A 16,919-nucleotide genomic window follows, 5' to 3' on the forward strand; every position below is an offset into this window, starting at 1 on the left:
CTTTACAGTTGATTAAGAACTGAACTCTCCTGTCCTCCACTGTCCTCTCCCTTCCCCTTCCTTCATCCCTCTCTCTCCACCCCTCTTCTCCCTTCCTCTCCTCTCTCTCCTCTTCACCTGATCCTGTTCCCATAGCATCATAATTCTTTATACATAGTAACTTCTTGTACACAGTAACTTCTCATTCTGAGACCTTTATAAACTGCATAACTAGCACCTCCATTTGCATGTCCGTGTGCATCTCAAAGTTTTCTGCTATTTCCACACATACTTTTTTTCCTCTGTCAGAGTTCCTCATTTCAGAAGAGTGCCATTATTCATGTAGTTGCCGTAGCAGAAATTTAGAAACAACCTTGACAGCTTGTATTCTTTTAAATCCTATATCCGGTCACTGAATCCTCCCAGTTCTACTCTGAAAAATTCTCACATCTAAGCCATTTCTTCATCTTCAACTGCTACATTTCAAACCAAGGTATATTCTCTCTCCTCCTGCTCATGTGACATCTTCCCAGAGGTTTTCACACACTTACTGTGCCTTATAAATTATTTTCCACACTGCAGCTGAAGTAAACATTTTTTTAATCCAAGTAATTTAATTTCTATATACAAAACCTTTCAAGAGCATCTAACTTAATTTAGGTTAAAACATCTTTAGTCTAGTATATAATGTTCCCCATTGTCTTTTAAACTGGCCAGATTTTTTTTTAAGATTCAGATGCTTTTGAATAATAAGTATAAACAATATATATAAACAATATATAAACAATATTTAGTAAAAAGTACAGGATCCAAAAGCAGACAGATCAGTTATTTCCTGAGCCAAAGCAAGACTGGCCTGGAGAGCATGAGGAAACATAGGAGGATAATAGACATGTTCCATAGCTAGACTGTGTATGAGAAAGGATTATATATCTGTATTATAAAAGATTAAAGTCACTACATTTTAAATTGTGCCCCAATTACATCTCAATAAACTTAACTTCAAACTAGTAATCAAACATATATGTACCAGTTTTAATATGTCTTATAAAAACACTTTTATAGGGGCTTTCCCTTTTCCTCCTCATTTAATCTTCACAACAACCCTGAATCAGGTACTATTAAGCTTTTCACTACAATGAAGTAACTGAGACACGGTAATTGTCTCCTAATTACACCACCAGCTCGTTGTAGAGCTGAGAATTGAATCCACATAGCCTGAGAACAAAAACTAAGTCTTACACTACTACTCAAGACTGACTCTACACATAATTTGAGGAAAAAAATATATAAAAACAGACTAAATGGTTATAACCAGATATAAGATCTAACCCCTGCCAAAAGCAGGAAGATTTTTCTCTTTTTATTCTTTTTTTTTTTTTTTTTGGTGTGGTCTTATTGCAGAAGATTGACTGCACAGTTCCTACAATTTAAAATACACACACACACACACACACACACACACACACACACACACGCAGCACTATTGAGGGTAATTTATTTAATTCCTGACACTACTTTTAAAATAACATTTTATTTTTGTTTATTTCTTTCATAAAAGCTGGAAAGTGTTGCAACTGAGAAGCTAAGCACCACGTTTATTTTAGAGGCAGTAAACACAGCCTAAGGCCCTACTTATAATTATGACAGGAGAAAGACTCATTTTGGTTTCATATGGCTTTGAGTCACAAAAACACATCTGCACTCTACCTTCTCTAGAATATGTTGATTTCAGGAAAATAAAGAGGGGAAGGCAGCAGGAATAATAAAGCAGTAGTAGTGCTAAGTAACAGAACACTCAAAGAAAAGTGTTCCCAGTTGTCTAAGACCTGCCCTTTCTTCACCTCTGCTCCAAGGCTGTTTGATTAAACAGGAATCTGTGAAAAATGGCCTCAAATTCTGGGATTGCTGAGAGAAGCCTTGGGCCTCCATAGGTCCTAACTAACCTGAAGAGCTTATCTGCAGAATTATATGTGTAATTTGCCCCACTTATTCATTCAATCCACCCTATTGGAGGACCCCAGAATGCTATAGACTAGGAAACAAAACCAAATGATAAAGAAGCAATTATGCCACATATAGTATAATCCTAGTAACTGGGGAAGAGGCAGATGCAAGAAAGATTGTGAGGTTCAGTTCAACATGGGCAAAGTTAGGGAGACTGTTTCAAAAATAAAATAACCAAATGGGCTGAGGCATGCTTCAGGTGGTAGACTGCTTGTCTACAAGCCCAAGATCTTGGGTTCAACGCTTCATATGGAAAAAAAGAAAAAAAATTATACTGCTTTATACAGAGCATTGAAGACAAAGAAGAGGCTAAAAGCATCACAGGAGATATCTACTATCCAGACCAAAGCTTTCTTGAAATGATAGCTACATCAAGTTAAGAAAGACTAGTAGGCAGTGAGGGGTGACAGAAATCAGAAAAGGAAGTGGGAATGTCATGTGCTAAAACCAGAAGACATGAAAGCTTTTCAACATACTACTTTCTTAAATATCAAGTTTCTTATCCAGTATTTAAGAAGTCCTGTATTTTACATAAAACTCAGGATTCTTCTATCTGAGACTAACCTGCTGCAATTAAATAACAAAGGTTTGGCCTTCAGGCTGGACTTATTAGTAGCACTTAGAGCTCTTATTAGCATCACACTTCTCCCTCACCACTTGGTATGAGTTCCTGGGTTTGGCCAACACAGGGACAAGTGCAGCACTACCAAATTCAAGATAGACTACCTCATTCAGCCACTGAGACCAGAAGAAAGGAGAGCTCAAAGTCCAAGCATCACTGCAACTAGATCCAAAAATATAATAACAAAATAGTGTTACCTTGGTGGAATTGTGTGAAATCTGAAATTTATTGTCGCAGTGATGGTTTTCTAATTGGATTTAATCACTATGTTAAGGAAGAAAGGATGCTATTCTTCATTATTTATAAACCAATTTTTACCTACATTGTAAAAAGATAAAATTTCTCCAATATTTCATCAGCACACAGCTTTTGTCAAGAGATTTGTAAGAACATCAACACACAAGTCAAATCCAGGTTCATCATCTTCAAGAGTTTACAACCTAGAGAACATTCACCCTGAACAAGACTTAGAATAAAATGTTTTACTATGTTCTATCCATGCACTATTAGACTTGCAAATTAAAAAAAAATATCTAGACATTTGCAACTTCGGGTGAGACTGAAAACAAGGTCTAATAATTAGTGTCTATTTCTGAAAGAAGTGCATATTTAAAGACCCACAGGCAATTAACAGCCAGGTTGTCCTGTAATCATGTACAATAATAATTGGAGTATAAAGCAGGGCTTCATGCAAATCACTTCAGACTGCAACTATCACTCTTACTATCCCATGTTATGTGATTCAATCAATAGAACTAGTTGGATTTAAGAGAAATTGCTCCCTATTGTGTTCTCATGGGGAAAAAATGACTAACTATATTTGTATATTCCTAGTAGGAATCTTAAGACCCACTTGTGGTTCTCATTCACCTCTTGAGTCATTTTGTGATTCTAAATACAGGCTTTTTATTGTCCTTATACTGCAGCACACATTTTCAGTGGGATCATTTGGATGACGGATTCTTGACTACTACAGCTAGTTAATACTGGGTAGACTCTCATCTCCAATGAGAACAAGACAAGTCCGTCTCTTAAGTAGCTAAGAACTGAGTTCTATTCTCCTCAAAGGTGCTATCTAATCAAGTACATGGCTGGGATTCTTTAAAAAAAAAAACAAAAACGTGAAATGTTGCTCATTGCAATCAGAACATATCTAATGAATTATCAAAATTTCTGATAGCTAAAAACTGGAGAAAAGCCTTGGCTCTGTCTGAATATACCTCAAATAAATAAACACTGTAATTTACTATCTGATCTGAGGTTTGGGGGCTAAGTTTTATTATTTTTTTCAAATGTATATTTTTAAAACACAGAGGTATCTATGTTTGAAGCTGTGTAACCTTAATATTGCTCTTCAATTCTCATAGCATGCTGAGAAGTAAAGGCTCTAGACAATAAATAAGAGACAAAATTACTGTTTGTCTAGAAAGTGGCAGCCCAACAGGTTAGCTCAACTAACTAACAGGTTAGTGCCACAGATCTTATAGTTGTCCACAGAAGGGAAGCATCCTTTAACTAGGGAGGAAACCAACTTTATTTTTCCCCTCTGGGCAAATAAAAGATATAAGAATGTGATCCCAATTTTGACTCTAACTCACAAATCTCAGCTCTGCTACATTCTTTCCCCACATAGATGGTTGACCATGGCCCCTAGGTCAGCCAAGTACCTGCAATGCAGTACTTTTGATGGAGTTAGTAACATCTCCAAATACTAGGGCATGTGCTTAGCTTGCAGCCAGCCATGGTAGTCAGTTAAAGTTGATATCCAGGAATGTATGAAACAGGCACTCTACCTTAAAGATCTCCCTAAGAGAAAGAAGGGAAGAGGTGACATTGTCCAAAGAGAAATGTACTCCTTTCCTGTAGCCTCTTTGTATATCACCTTTACAAAAACAATAAAAATATTTTTTAATCTCCCTAAGGCACACTTGTGGAAATGGAACAAGCATGAAAAAAAGACAGCTCACTTGTCCTCTACACCTGTCAGGCAAGTATAATGTTGACAAACAAAATCAAATGACCATTCCAAGCTTTGCAATACAGACATCCCTTGACGACTTTAACCTTTCCTTCAAAATTCTTTGGTCCTTCATGGTGAAAATCTCTGGTACAATTCATACATATTTTTTTTAATATTTGACGAGAATATAGTAGACTCAGGAGAACTCAACTAGCATAATCTTTCAGAAAGACTAGTCAAATCCCTACAAAAATCAACACCAGGAAATAGACACATGCAAAAGGAGGTGGCGCAAAGAGAGAGAGGTAAATGAATGAAGGGGGGAGAGGAAGAGAATGCAGTCAAGAATTCATTATATATACCACAAAATTAAGAAAAGTAAGAGAAGAGGTATGAATGTTGAAGAGGGTTATACTGCTCAAGATGCACTGTATTCATAAACTTCTTTGCTCTGTGGCACTTCCTTTATACAACTACTTAAAGATAATTATTTTAATGAAAAAAAAAAGCCAGGAAAGCCAAACAGGTCTGTTGAAGAAGTAGGTGCCAGTGGGAATGGAGATAGTTAAGGAAGAGGATAAATGAGGATGAAATGGTCCAGGTAGCTTATTTTCATGCATACAAATGGAAAAAGAATATTGCTTAGAAGATACAGGGGCATAGAGAGGAGTGGTGGAGGGGATGAGTTTGGTTGGGATACATTGCATGTTTGTATGGAACTGTCACAATATAACCCCCTTCTACAACTAATGTATGCTAATGTATGTGGGTTTTTTTCTTAAAAACATGGGTAAATATGTGAAATACACTCTCCATTTTTCTGTGAATTATTTCAACAACTCTTCCTTATCTAATCTGTACTATCCTGATTAAATTCCCAGAAATTCTTTGTTGAAAAGTCACAAGTTGAAAAATGAATAAAGTCAAACTAGAATAACCTAACTTTAAAGTACCTATTTTCTTCTTAACTTACAAAGCCACCCAGAAGAAACTTTGCTTACATAAATATCATGTAACTATGAACTTGAGAGATGGGAAAAGGAGATGGAAGCTTAAGGACTCTCCCCAACAAATTTATAGAAAGTTTCCTTGGTCCCACTATATCCCTAAAAAGTTTTCTTAAAGAGGCCTTAAAATGAATAAATTGTTGAAAATGAAATGCAAAGTCAAATCAAAATGAATGTCAATGTTGCTCAGTTAGCAACAGCCTAGCAGCTCACCAGCTGTCAACGCTAATCATAGCTCAGTCGTTGACTCACTGGCTGACCTATAGAAGTACAGTTAACCTCCCTGATTTTGTATGCCAGCAACAAAATAGCATCATAAACTCCTAGAAGGCCTGATGTGAGTTAGAACTCTAAGATTTGCCATGGCCCCACTTTGGGGGCTAAGTGTTAAATAAAAACCAAAATTAGAAGGAAAATGATAGGATGCTCTTCAGAGAACATTTCCAGCTCTGTCTGCATAATTTCAGTGCTTTGATGCAACATGCCACAGAAGAAACAGTTAACCATATAGAGTAGTTAAGAATAGTTTCAACTGGCCTTATCTAAAATACAGAGAAATCAGAGTCCTCCTCATCAAGCTCCATCTCCAGCACATTCCCAACACTCAATTGTATTTCTAGAAAAAAAAAAAAAAAAAGCAGCCATTCCAGGAATCTATGCACAGGGTGCTAAATAAGAGAAGCCAATGAATGATACAGGCTTTGGTAGAAACTAACAATCAAACTCTCTCATTAAAAAAAAATACAGCTCATTTGTCAATGATATTAGAAACTAAATTTAGGACTAAAATAAAGGACGGTAAATTCCTCATCAACAGCAAGAATTAGGTCCTTTATCTACCCACATTAATGTATGAGGTGAGCAAGAAATAAATATCTTAATTATGATGTCACTGAGCTTTGGAGATTGCTTATTTAACCAACTAGCTTATTTCACTTAATACACAATTATGAGATATGCTTGTCTACCCAAGATTTTCAACTTACCTAAATTGTGTACTGTCCATGTAAGTCATCTCTTGATGGATAGGGCCTCATCATTTATAGAATAAATCCCATATTGATAAAACTGCAAAGGGAGCCAGGCATAGTGATGTATGGCTATAATCCCAGCACTCAGGAAATAGAGCCAGGAGGTTCACAAGTCTGAGGCCTTCCTGTACTACTTAGTAAGACCTTATATCAAACAAAGAAAAATCTGCCAAAGCACTGATCATCAATGCAAACCCAGAAGCCTATGATGCAGGTACATTTCTGTCTTCCCAATCTGACAAACTGCTGGTGATGATGATGATGATGATAGCTCTTTAATCAGGCAGATAGAATGAAAAATTTATTCCAAATCACCAGTACTTTTTTCATCTTCAAATAACATTCTCCACATGGATTCTAATACTTATAGTGCTAGAAGACACTGTATTCACAATAGCCAAGATAGGAAAGCAACCTTAGTGTGCATCAGTATATGAATGGATAAAGCAATGTGGTATATATCCACAATGCCTTAAGCAGGAAAGAAATCCTGCCATTTGTTACAACCTAGATGGACTTGGAGGATACTACACTAAGTGTAATATGACAGACCCAGAAAAAAATTTTATATGGTCTTATTTATATATCAAATCTAAAATGGTCACTCAAGACTAGGGATGTGGTGCAGGGGGAAGAGAAAGTAGGAGAAAATGAAGGAGGGGGTAACAATGTTCAACAAGAATTGTACTCATTTCCTTATGTAATTGTAACCCCTCTGTACATCACCTTTACAATAAAATAAAAAATAAAAATAAATAAAAAGATGAGGGATATGGCTCAAGGCCTAGCAAGTGGAAGATCATGAGCCCAGTCCCCAGTATAAACAGATAGATGGATGGATGGAAGGATGGAAGGATGGATGGGTGGATTGATGGATGGGTGAATGGAGGGAGAGATGGATAGATGGATGGATAGTAGATGATAGGTAGGTAGGTAGATAGGTGGATAGAACAATATAAATACATAAAACAATATATATATAACTATGCAATATGCAAATAGCAGTACTATTAGATACACTATTAGATAAATATAGATATTACATGTAATAACAAGGTGTGTGTGACTTATAATACTGAAGCATATAGAAACAAAAAGAACAGTGGTTATCAAGACCAAGAGTGGGGGCACAGGAACGGGGTTGGGAGGCAAAGCAATGATTGTCAAAGGATGTGAAGTTCCACTCAAAGAAAGCATAAAAAATATAAATGAAGACTGTTTAGTAATGTTTGTTTTTACAACATGATTTTTAAAGAGAAAGACTACCTGCAAAACCATGAAAAATAGCTCTGGAAATGAAAGATTATTTACTCTGGAAGAACAAATAAGTCTGGTAGCCTGAATTGACTCACAAAGTTAAAAGCAATCTGGTATACATAAAGCACATGGTAATATCAGTTACATCAATGCTCAGAATGGTCTTTGCTGAGGGGAGGTATGGGAAGAACTTTCATATGTGGACTTTCAAAAAGCTCTCAGTGGTTTTAGCCTCACCTCAGAATAGACTCACAAAGCCAACTGCACCTCCAGAAAGTGTAATGGAAAGAACGAAATCTAGTATGTGTTAAGCCAGACAGCTCACTCTTATATCTAAATAGACCTTTACTACATCAGCCATACCACTAGGGTTAAAAAGAAGCACGTCATCATATCAATTTTTCCAGTTGGACATAAAAGGTATGAAATGTTTGTTGAGCTGTAAAAAAGTGTTTTTAAATGCCCTTAGCCTATGATGAAAATAAAAAAAATTTAACCAGTCACCAGTGGTTCATACCTGTAATCTTCGTTACTCAGAGGCTGAGATCTTGGAAGTGGTGCTGTGGCTCAAGTGGTAGAGCGGTAGCCTTGAGCTGAAGAGCTAAGGGACAATGCCCAGGCCCAGAGTTCAAGCCCCATGACCGACAAAAAAAAAAAAAAAAAAAAAAAAAACGGGGGTGAGGGGGACTGAGATCTAAAGACCATGGTTCAAAGCAAAGCCAGCCCAGGCAGAAAAGTCCCAGTGAGACTTAATCGCCAATTAGCCACTCAAAAGCCAGAAGTAGAACTGTGACTCAAAGTGGTAGAGTGCTAGCCTTGAGCAAAAAGAACTCAAGGAAAGCCGGGCACCGGTGGCTCACGCCTGTAATCCTAGCTACTCAGGAGGCTGAGATCTGAGAATCGCGGTTCAAAGCCAGCCCGGGCAGGAAAGACCGTGAGACTCCTATCTCCAAAAAATCACTAGAAAACCGGAAGTGGCGCTGTAGCTCAAGTGGTAGAGCACTCGCCTTGAGCTTAAGAGCTGAGGGACAGCGCCCAAGCCCAGAGTTCAAGCCCCATGACCGACAAAAAAAAAAAAAAAAAAAAAGAACTCAAGGACATCATTCAGGTCCTGAGTTCAAGCCCCATGATCCCCCCCCAAAAAAAAATTTTAAGACTAGGACAGTCCTACGTTAAACCTTCATATTCTCACCCTTACTCTCTGACATTCTCCTAGGCCATCTTCATTCTTCCCAGCTACCTAAGCTCCTGTAGCCCTGAGGTTAATGTGCTCCAAAGAACTCCAAAGTTCTCTCTCCTAAGACCTACTCTACTCATAAACTTAAGCATTAAAAAAAAAAGAGGCTCTAGTATGAAGCAACTCCTTCTCACTAACATATTAGATAGGACAAGGTGTCTTCTAAATCCAACTAAAAGTTTGTTATTAAATCAATTATTCTAAATAGCAAATCATAATCACTTGTGATTTCTTGGGAACAAGAAACCCCATATTACAGAGGGTTGGCTTACTGTACTCTCAGTAGAATTTAGGATCAATGTAGGGGTTGGTGATGGAACTCAGTGGTACAGTTGTATGTCTAGCATTGCAAGAAAGAGCTCAGTTTAATCCTCAATCACTTTTTAAAAAGAAAGAAAAAAGACATTGGTAGGGCATTCATTCTTACTTCTCATTCTCCTATCTTTTGGCATGTGGCTGGTCTGCAGGGAATAAAAAAGAAAAACAAAAAAAACCCTAGATCCTTTTGTGGCAATTCAGTCATCTACTTATAGGTAAGGAAATAAAGGAAGGGGTAGGAGACCACTCTGAGGTGTATGATAAACATTCCTAGTTGTAAAAGAGAAGAAGGCCTAGAATGTGGAGAAGCCTCTGCCCCAGCAGGCAGACACAGAAAAGATGACAATCAACATTTGCCTCCTTTCTCTCATCAGCCTCATCAATGGAATTAAAGATTTAGGCTGCTGCAGCTCCAAAAGAAAGCCAATTCCAGAAGTAAGTTGTAGTCACTGTCTTCATCAACTCCCTAGCAATGATGACCTTAGCATTCTCCTATTTTCCTCAGAAGAAAACAAAAGGCCTTTTACGTGTCAGTTTAATCAAGAGTGGGCACTTGCTGGATATGGTGGCTCAGGAGGCTGAAGAAGCCCGGGGTGAACAAGTTCCCATCCAACTTGAGCTATAAACAAAGAGTGGGCACTATTAATTACTATAAAAGCAAAATAAAGGGGCTGGGAAGGTGGCTCAGTGGTAAAGTACTTGCCTTGCATGCATGAGGCCCTGGGATCAATTCTTCAGCACCACATAAGCAGAAAAAGCCAGAAGTGGCACTGTGGCTCTAGTGGTAGAGCACTAGCCTTGAGCTGAAGAGCTGAGGGACAGTGCCTGGGCCCAGAGTTCAGGCCCCAAGACCAACAACAACAACAAAAAAAAAAGTAAAATAAAATTAACATATTTGTGTTAAGAAAAACTTGACTGTGAAATAGGACAAATGAATCATCACCACCATCTCTAACCCATGCCTCACTCCCTGAAATGCCATAGCGCACAAGACTTTTCTTTCCTTACCTATAACAGGTTTGGTTCAAATAACAGGTTAGGGCTGGGAGTGTGGCTTAGTAGTAGAGTCCTTGCCTGGCATGCATGAGGTCCTAAGTTTGATTCCCTGGTACCAGATAAACAAAAACTAAGTATATAAAATTAATTTACAACTAAAAAAACTAGCTTAAAAGTAAGTAAAGCTACATTTTATTCAATTTTATTGTGATTCATTTAGCTCACTTTAAAAAAAAATTATATAATCCTTGTAAATCCAAGCTGAATTAAGTGAAGAATTGACTTGAAGTGGTTTGTGAGCTGGCCTGGCAACTAAACCTTCCTACAGCACTGTGATCAATCACTTTTTAACAACCTACCCATTTTCAGAATCCGCCTATTTGTATTCAGAATGTAACCCTAGCCTACATTCTAAGAAGGATGCTTTATACTGGAACACCAAACATCCACAGTCAGGTGCCATGGAGACTGAGTGTGAATGCCACACGCTATCAAGAACTTAAAATCTACAAATGACTTTCTAGGACCCTTGGGGTTTCTAGGTACCTTGGGGTTTCAATAACAACACATTCTATCAATTGGAACCATCATAGAAAATTAGGAAACAACAACCAAAAAGAACATAAAAACATACTAGATTAATAGCCTTGTTCAATAAATAAACATTTTACAACAGCACTTTGGAGAAAAATGAAATACTCTTAGTCAACCTAAGGCCCCAGCTTCTATAAACAAACTGACCAATTAATGTCTCTAAAGGGGCAGAATGTTTTGACTACTGAAGTCAGGAAAATTTTCCTCCCTACAGTGGCTCTGATTGGCAGATATTTTCTGAGAGAAGACAGCTGAGTTAAGGAAGGCCTATGGTCATTTTATGTCAATGGGCAAAATAGTTTCTTTCTTTTTAATTTTTTTTAACTAAACTCCATGGCTATATCACACCTACTATCCTGCTCATGGCAATGCCTTAAAGGGACAGGAACCACTACAACAAATACACACAGCTTGAGTTCTTATATAACTCATTGATTAAATATGCCCATAGTTGTTGTTCTCAACAGACCTTGTCAGAATAAAATTCATATGTCTTCAAGCTACTGATATCTATTTCATCTGGATATCAGGGTAGTTAGTTAGTGTATCTAACTCAGGAAGGACAAAATGTTCTAGGAAATCAAATCAGTCCCCCTTTTGCCTTGACCGTCCTAAGATCTAGCCCCATCTAGATTGGTTATGGGTAGTTTCTCTTATTTATTCTATTCTCTATAAATTATTAGAGAAATCACCAAAAAAGAGAGAGAAAAAAAATGGATAGAACAGTATCACTTAGATACCAAGTTAAGCCATAAACTTTGTAATAGAGCATGTTTACTGTGGTTAAAAGACATAAGCCACATACGTTTTTAGCAACAACTATTAGATATCATGACCTTTAGTATTGGCATTTTCTGGTATGGTTTCAGGTAACACTAGTAAAGATGGCAAAAGTAATCTAATCTCCTAAATTGCATGTCCCAAACTTCTGAAACTGCCTCAGCAGAAGCAATATCTTTACACATTTATTTTTCAAGGCAATCTTTTAAAAGAAATAGTGCATCAGGCACAAAATACATAAGAGGAACAAGTTTTGGTAGCATGTCAGTCAGTTGATAATATCTACAACATAAACACCTACAGGAAACCTGGTAAGTACTGTGCTCATGGCTCAGAATGAAAAAGAAGATGACCCCACATAGCCTGTTCAATACAATTCCTCTATAGGAGGAAGCAAATAAAACTAAACTCTGTTCATTAACTATATATTAACACATGAAGCCAGGCTCAGGTGGCTCACACCTATAATCCTCGTGACTCAGAAGGGTAAACTCTAAGGATAAAGGTTCAAAACTAACTTGGGAAGGAAAATCTGTGAGATTCTTATCTCCAATTAACCAGCAAAAAGTCAGAAGTGGAGCTGTGACTCAAATAGTAGAGCACTAGCTGTGAACAGAAAAGCTAAGAGACAGTGTCCAGGTCCTGAGTTCAAGCCCCAGAACTCATACACACACACACACACACACACACACACACACACACACACACACACACACACACACACACACACACACACACACACACACACACACACACACACACACACACACACACCACTCACATAGATTCTTTTTATTGTACTCTAAAAGTAATATTTCAGGTTAGTCAGTGGCTCACAACTATTAATTCTAGGTACATAAGAAGATGAGACTTGGGGAACTTCAGTTCAAAGTTAGAATATATAGAAAAGTCTTTAAGACTCTGTCTCCAAAAACAATCAGCAAAAATACAGGCTGAAAGTCTAGCTCAAATGGCAGAGCATTATCTAAGCAAGCAATCTGAGCAAATGAAAGGCCCTGAGTTCAAACCCCAATGCTAAGAATTTTGTATTTTTAACTTTCTAAAAATAAAGAAGTAGTACTCATTATCTTGCCCATGTAATTGTAACCCCTCTGTGCAGTATGTTCACAAAAAAATTTAAAAAATAGAAATATTCAAATCTAAATAAATAAATAAATAAATAAAAATAAAGAAGTAGTTGGGTACGGGTTTATCACACCTGTGATCCTAGCTACTCAGGAAGCTGAGATCTGAGGATTGCTGTTTGAAGCCAGCCAGGGCAGGAAAGTCCAAGAAACTTATCTCCAAAACTAGCAGAGAGTAGAGGTGTGGCTCAAATGGTAAGGTGCTAGCCTTGAGCACAAGAATCTCAGAGACCATACCCCATGCCCTGAGATCAAGTCCCAGGTCTGGAAAAAAGAAGAAGGAGAAGGAGAAGAAGAAGAAGGAGAAGAAGGAGAAAGAGAAGAAGAAGAAGAAGGAGGAGGAGGAGGAGGAGAAGGAGGAGGAGGAGGAGGAGGAGGAGGAGGAGGAGGAGGAGGAAGAGGAGGAGGAGGAGGAGGAGGAGGAGAAGGAAGGAGGAAGAAGGAGGAGGAAGAAGAAGGAAGAAGAAGGAAGGAGAAGAAGGACGAAGGAGAAGGAGAAGAAGAAGCAGCAGAAGAAGAAGAAGAAAAATTAGCAATATTTCAGGCAGAACTGTATTTTAGCGCCAGCCCCTGGAAAAGATGGTAGCAAACAATCTGAAAAACAGAAAGCAAAAGGACTGGTGGCATGGCTCAAGTGGAAAAGTGTAAGTGGGATGCCCTGAACCCACCTCCCACACTGCTAAATAAATAAACCTGCTCCACCTCTATATTATAGTTCAGAGAGGGAACAAATACAAGGCAACTCTTTGTTTTAGAAGTACCCATAAAAATGTAGAAAACTCAGTAGCTCATAAGTCATCTAGTCACAAACAGCTTACCAAATTCCTACACTGTCATCTTTGAAATAAGAAGGTTCCACCCTGCTGGTAGCACAAAATACCCTGATGTTGTTGAGAGAAAGCAAATGTTCAACCATGTTAAAACACTGACTATACTGGTCACTAGCATTTCAAGCTGAAAAGAAGGAACTGCAACAAAATTCATTCCATCCTGGCATCAATTTTAAATATGGAAAATGTGCTTATCATGAAAATGAATGAATTGGATTTGGCACACTCCATAGCTGTCCTCTTATCATGGCCTTCCCCCCATTAAGATGCTTATGGGACTTTCTTCTATAATGCTAGCTCCTCAGGATGCTTAGAACTAAGGATCATGGTTCAAAGCCAGCCAGGGTAAGAAAGTCCATGAGAATCTCCAATGAACCAGCAAAAAGTCAGTAATGGAGCTGTGGCTCAAATGGTGGAGTACCATCCTAGAGCAGACTAGGCTAAGGGACAGCACCCAAGCCCTGAGTTCAAGCTCCAATATTGGCACCAAGCAAACAAACGAGGTTTATGTAACATAAGGTAATAAGTAACTAAACCTTTAAAAAAAAAATAAAAGTAGAATTGAGAGTTTGATCTTTCCTATTTCCTTTCTCACCAGCCTGCCTTCTCTTAAGACAAATTTGGCAAGAGCATAGAAAAGTGTCCAGATATTCTGATGAACTGGACAAAACAAGTCTAAATGAACAAACCCTGGCACTGGTAAATGAAAGTTTGGGGCTTTTTTTTCTTAAACCAAAGAGTCACAACAGTCGCTAAATAATGCTCCTTGAAAAAGACATTCACATTAAAAGGAAATGAAAAACAAAACAAGAAACACAATGTTCAGGGATCATAATTATGAATTCTGAGTACTCTAAATCAGTCTTTCAAATCACACTAAGAAACTTCTGACAGCAACTCCTAAGCGAAAAACTCCACATACTTCAGCAGTTTTAAATTTTGTATTATATTTAATACATGGCCAGTTACTTACTTGCTTCCTTTTGTAATGAGCAAATTGAGAGAGTCCTAAGATTGTAGCCAGGGCACCTCCTCCAACAAGAACAGTCCCTTTCACTGCCTTTTGAAACGCCATTTCTTAGCCTGCAAAAGGGGGTGGGGGGGGAGGGGAGAAGGCAGGGAAGAGAAATAGGAAAGAAGTTAAGTAGGGCTTCATTGCATAATAATTCTAATTCTAAAGATACTGTGAATTGAGAAACTGTTAAACTAGAAAAGCAAACAGAAAATGAGGGTGCTACTAACATGTCAACTTGTATACCACATTCAAAAGCAATGACCACCAAAAACCTGAACAAGGAACTGAATTAATTATGTAAAAGTCACACACTCTTCCAAAAGAAATTAAAGAAAGAAATGCAAATTATGAGACAACTGAGGGTATTTAAACAGTATAAAGTCAAGAGAGCTGTGAAAAGAAATGTCATTGTGTATTTGACAAAACTGCATGCTGTACTTAGAAATTTGTTCAACAGCTAATCCCCTACACAAGGAGAACTTGGTAAATGTCCTGGGTCACTCAACAGGACAATAAACCTCAGTTCTGCTTCAGGTTCTTTGGGCAAGTGTTTAATTCAAACTATGGTGCAACTCCCTTCTTGAATTTTCCTTTCTTAATGAAGACCTCACTAGAGCCATAAGCTAACATACTTAGAAATCTAAATATGTTAGCTTATGAAACAATTCATGTTTCATGGATAGCTTCCCTCAATATTTCACTTAATCTGCAGGAATTTCTTTCACTGAGAGAATCAGAAAAGAAAGAGCAGAAAAGAAAGGTTGGGGGGAGGAGAAACAGAAACAAAAAAGAAAAGCAAACGTTTTCTTCTAGCCAGAGCTGCCTGACACCACAATTTCGAAGGAAACACCTCTGGATCAAGCACTCTTCTCTGCTCAGAGAATATCTCAAAATAAAGCACAGTATTATTAAGGTTTGAACTCAATACCTCAGGTTTGGTAGGCAGGATTTCTACCACTTGAGTCACACCCCAAGCCCCCAGGAATTTCTTCATGCTCTCATGTTGGACTAAGTAGACTTTTTAAAATATTTATTGAAGATCTAAAATTATCTTAAAGCCAAGCGCCAGTAGCTCATTCCTATAATCCTCACTACTCTAGGGTCCTCAAATCTCAGTTTGAGCCAGTCCAGGTTAATCTCCAATTAACCACCAAAAAGATGAAAGTAGAGCTATAGTTTACATAGTACTTAATTAAATGAAAAAAACTAAGGGACAATGCTGGGGCCCTGAGTCCAAGTTCCAGTCCAGCAGGCGTGCACGCACACACACACACACACACACACACACACACACACACACACACACACACACACACACACACACACACACACACACACACACACACACACACACACACACACACACACACACACAATTGTAATTTTCTAATTAAAAAGATATAACCTAGCCAGGCACCGGTGGCTCACACCTATAATCTTAACTACTCATGAAGATGAGATCTGAGGATCCTGGTTCAAAGCCAGCCCAGGCAAGAAAGTCTGTGTGACTCATCAGTTCACTACAGAAAACCGGAAGTGTTATTGTGACTTAAGTGGAAGCCTTCAGCTGAAGAACTCAGGGACAACACCCAGGTCCAGTGTTCAAGCCCCACCATCCGTAAATAAATAAATAACCAAGAAATATAATTCCACCAAAAAATCTTATCACCTTTATTTTACTGAAAATAAAAAGATAACATTTTATAAACAAATTCTGACTTAGAGTTGCATGAATTGACCTGCCTAAGATTTTCTTTCCATTCACAAAAGCAGCCAGCACACCCACATTTTATGGGGAAGTCACCACCCTATTTTCCTGTATGGGTGGAGATCAGGCCTGTCTGAACCACACACCTTACACTACAAATTACCTCACAATTCTAGAATGTACTATGAGGACAGTTTTAATTCAAGATACTAAAAACTTGTACTGTTTCCCATATACAAAATGTGTGTAATTATTTTGATAGTGACATATATTTATATTGCATTATCATATCTAAATTAAAGAACTTTAGTACAGTTGCTATGCTTCTACAGAAAATACATTTTGAAATGCAATAAATTATATACAAAAATGGAAGCTGGTATTTCTTTTAAGTTTGTATTTCCCCTCTCTGATCTCATACTTGGTTGGAAAT

General features: G+C 37.9%; 1 protein-coding gene across 5 annotated transcripts in view; it reads right to left on the reverse strand.

Annotated features, from left to right (window-relative positions):
• Gpd2 (glycerol-3-phosphate dehydrogenase 2) overlaps positions 1–16,919 on the reverse strand; it is a 161,120-nt gene that overhangs the window by 94,665 nt on the left and 49,536 nt on the right. For 4 of the 5 annotated variants that reach the window (XM_070022938.1, XM_070022929.1, XM_070022954.1 and 1 more), the window contains exon 2: positions 14,737–14,846. The exons of the other annotated variant lie outside the window; for it this stretch is intronic. In XM_070022938.1, coding sequence (XP_069879039.1) covers positions 14,737–14,838 — 102 coding nt within the window. In that variant the 5' untranslated portion in view covers positions 14,839–14,846. The remainder of the gene's footprint in view (positions 1–14,736; positions 14,847–16,919) is intronic. 5 annotated transcript variants of the gene reach the window in all.

This window comes from Dipodomys merriami, unplaced genomic scaffold (genome assembly GCF_024711535.1).
Source record: "Dipodomys merriami isolate MVZ:Mamm:240054 unplaced genomic scaffold, mDipMer1.0.p SCAF_1, whole genome shotgun sequence".
Lineage (NCBI taxonomy): Eukaryota > Metazoa > Chordata > Mammalia > Rodentia > Heteromyidae > Dipodomys > Dipodomys merriami.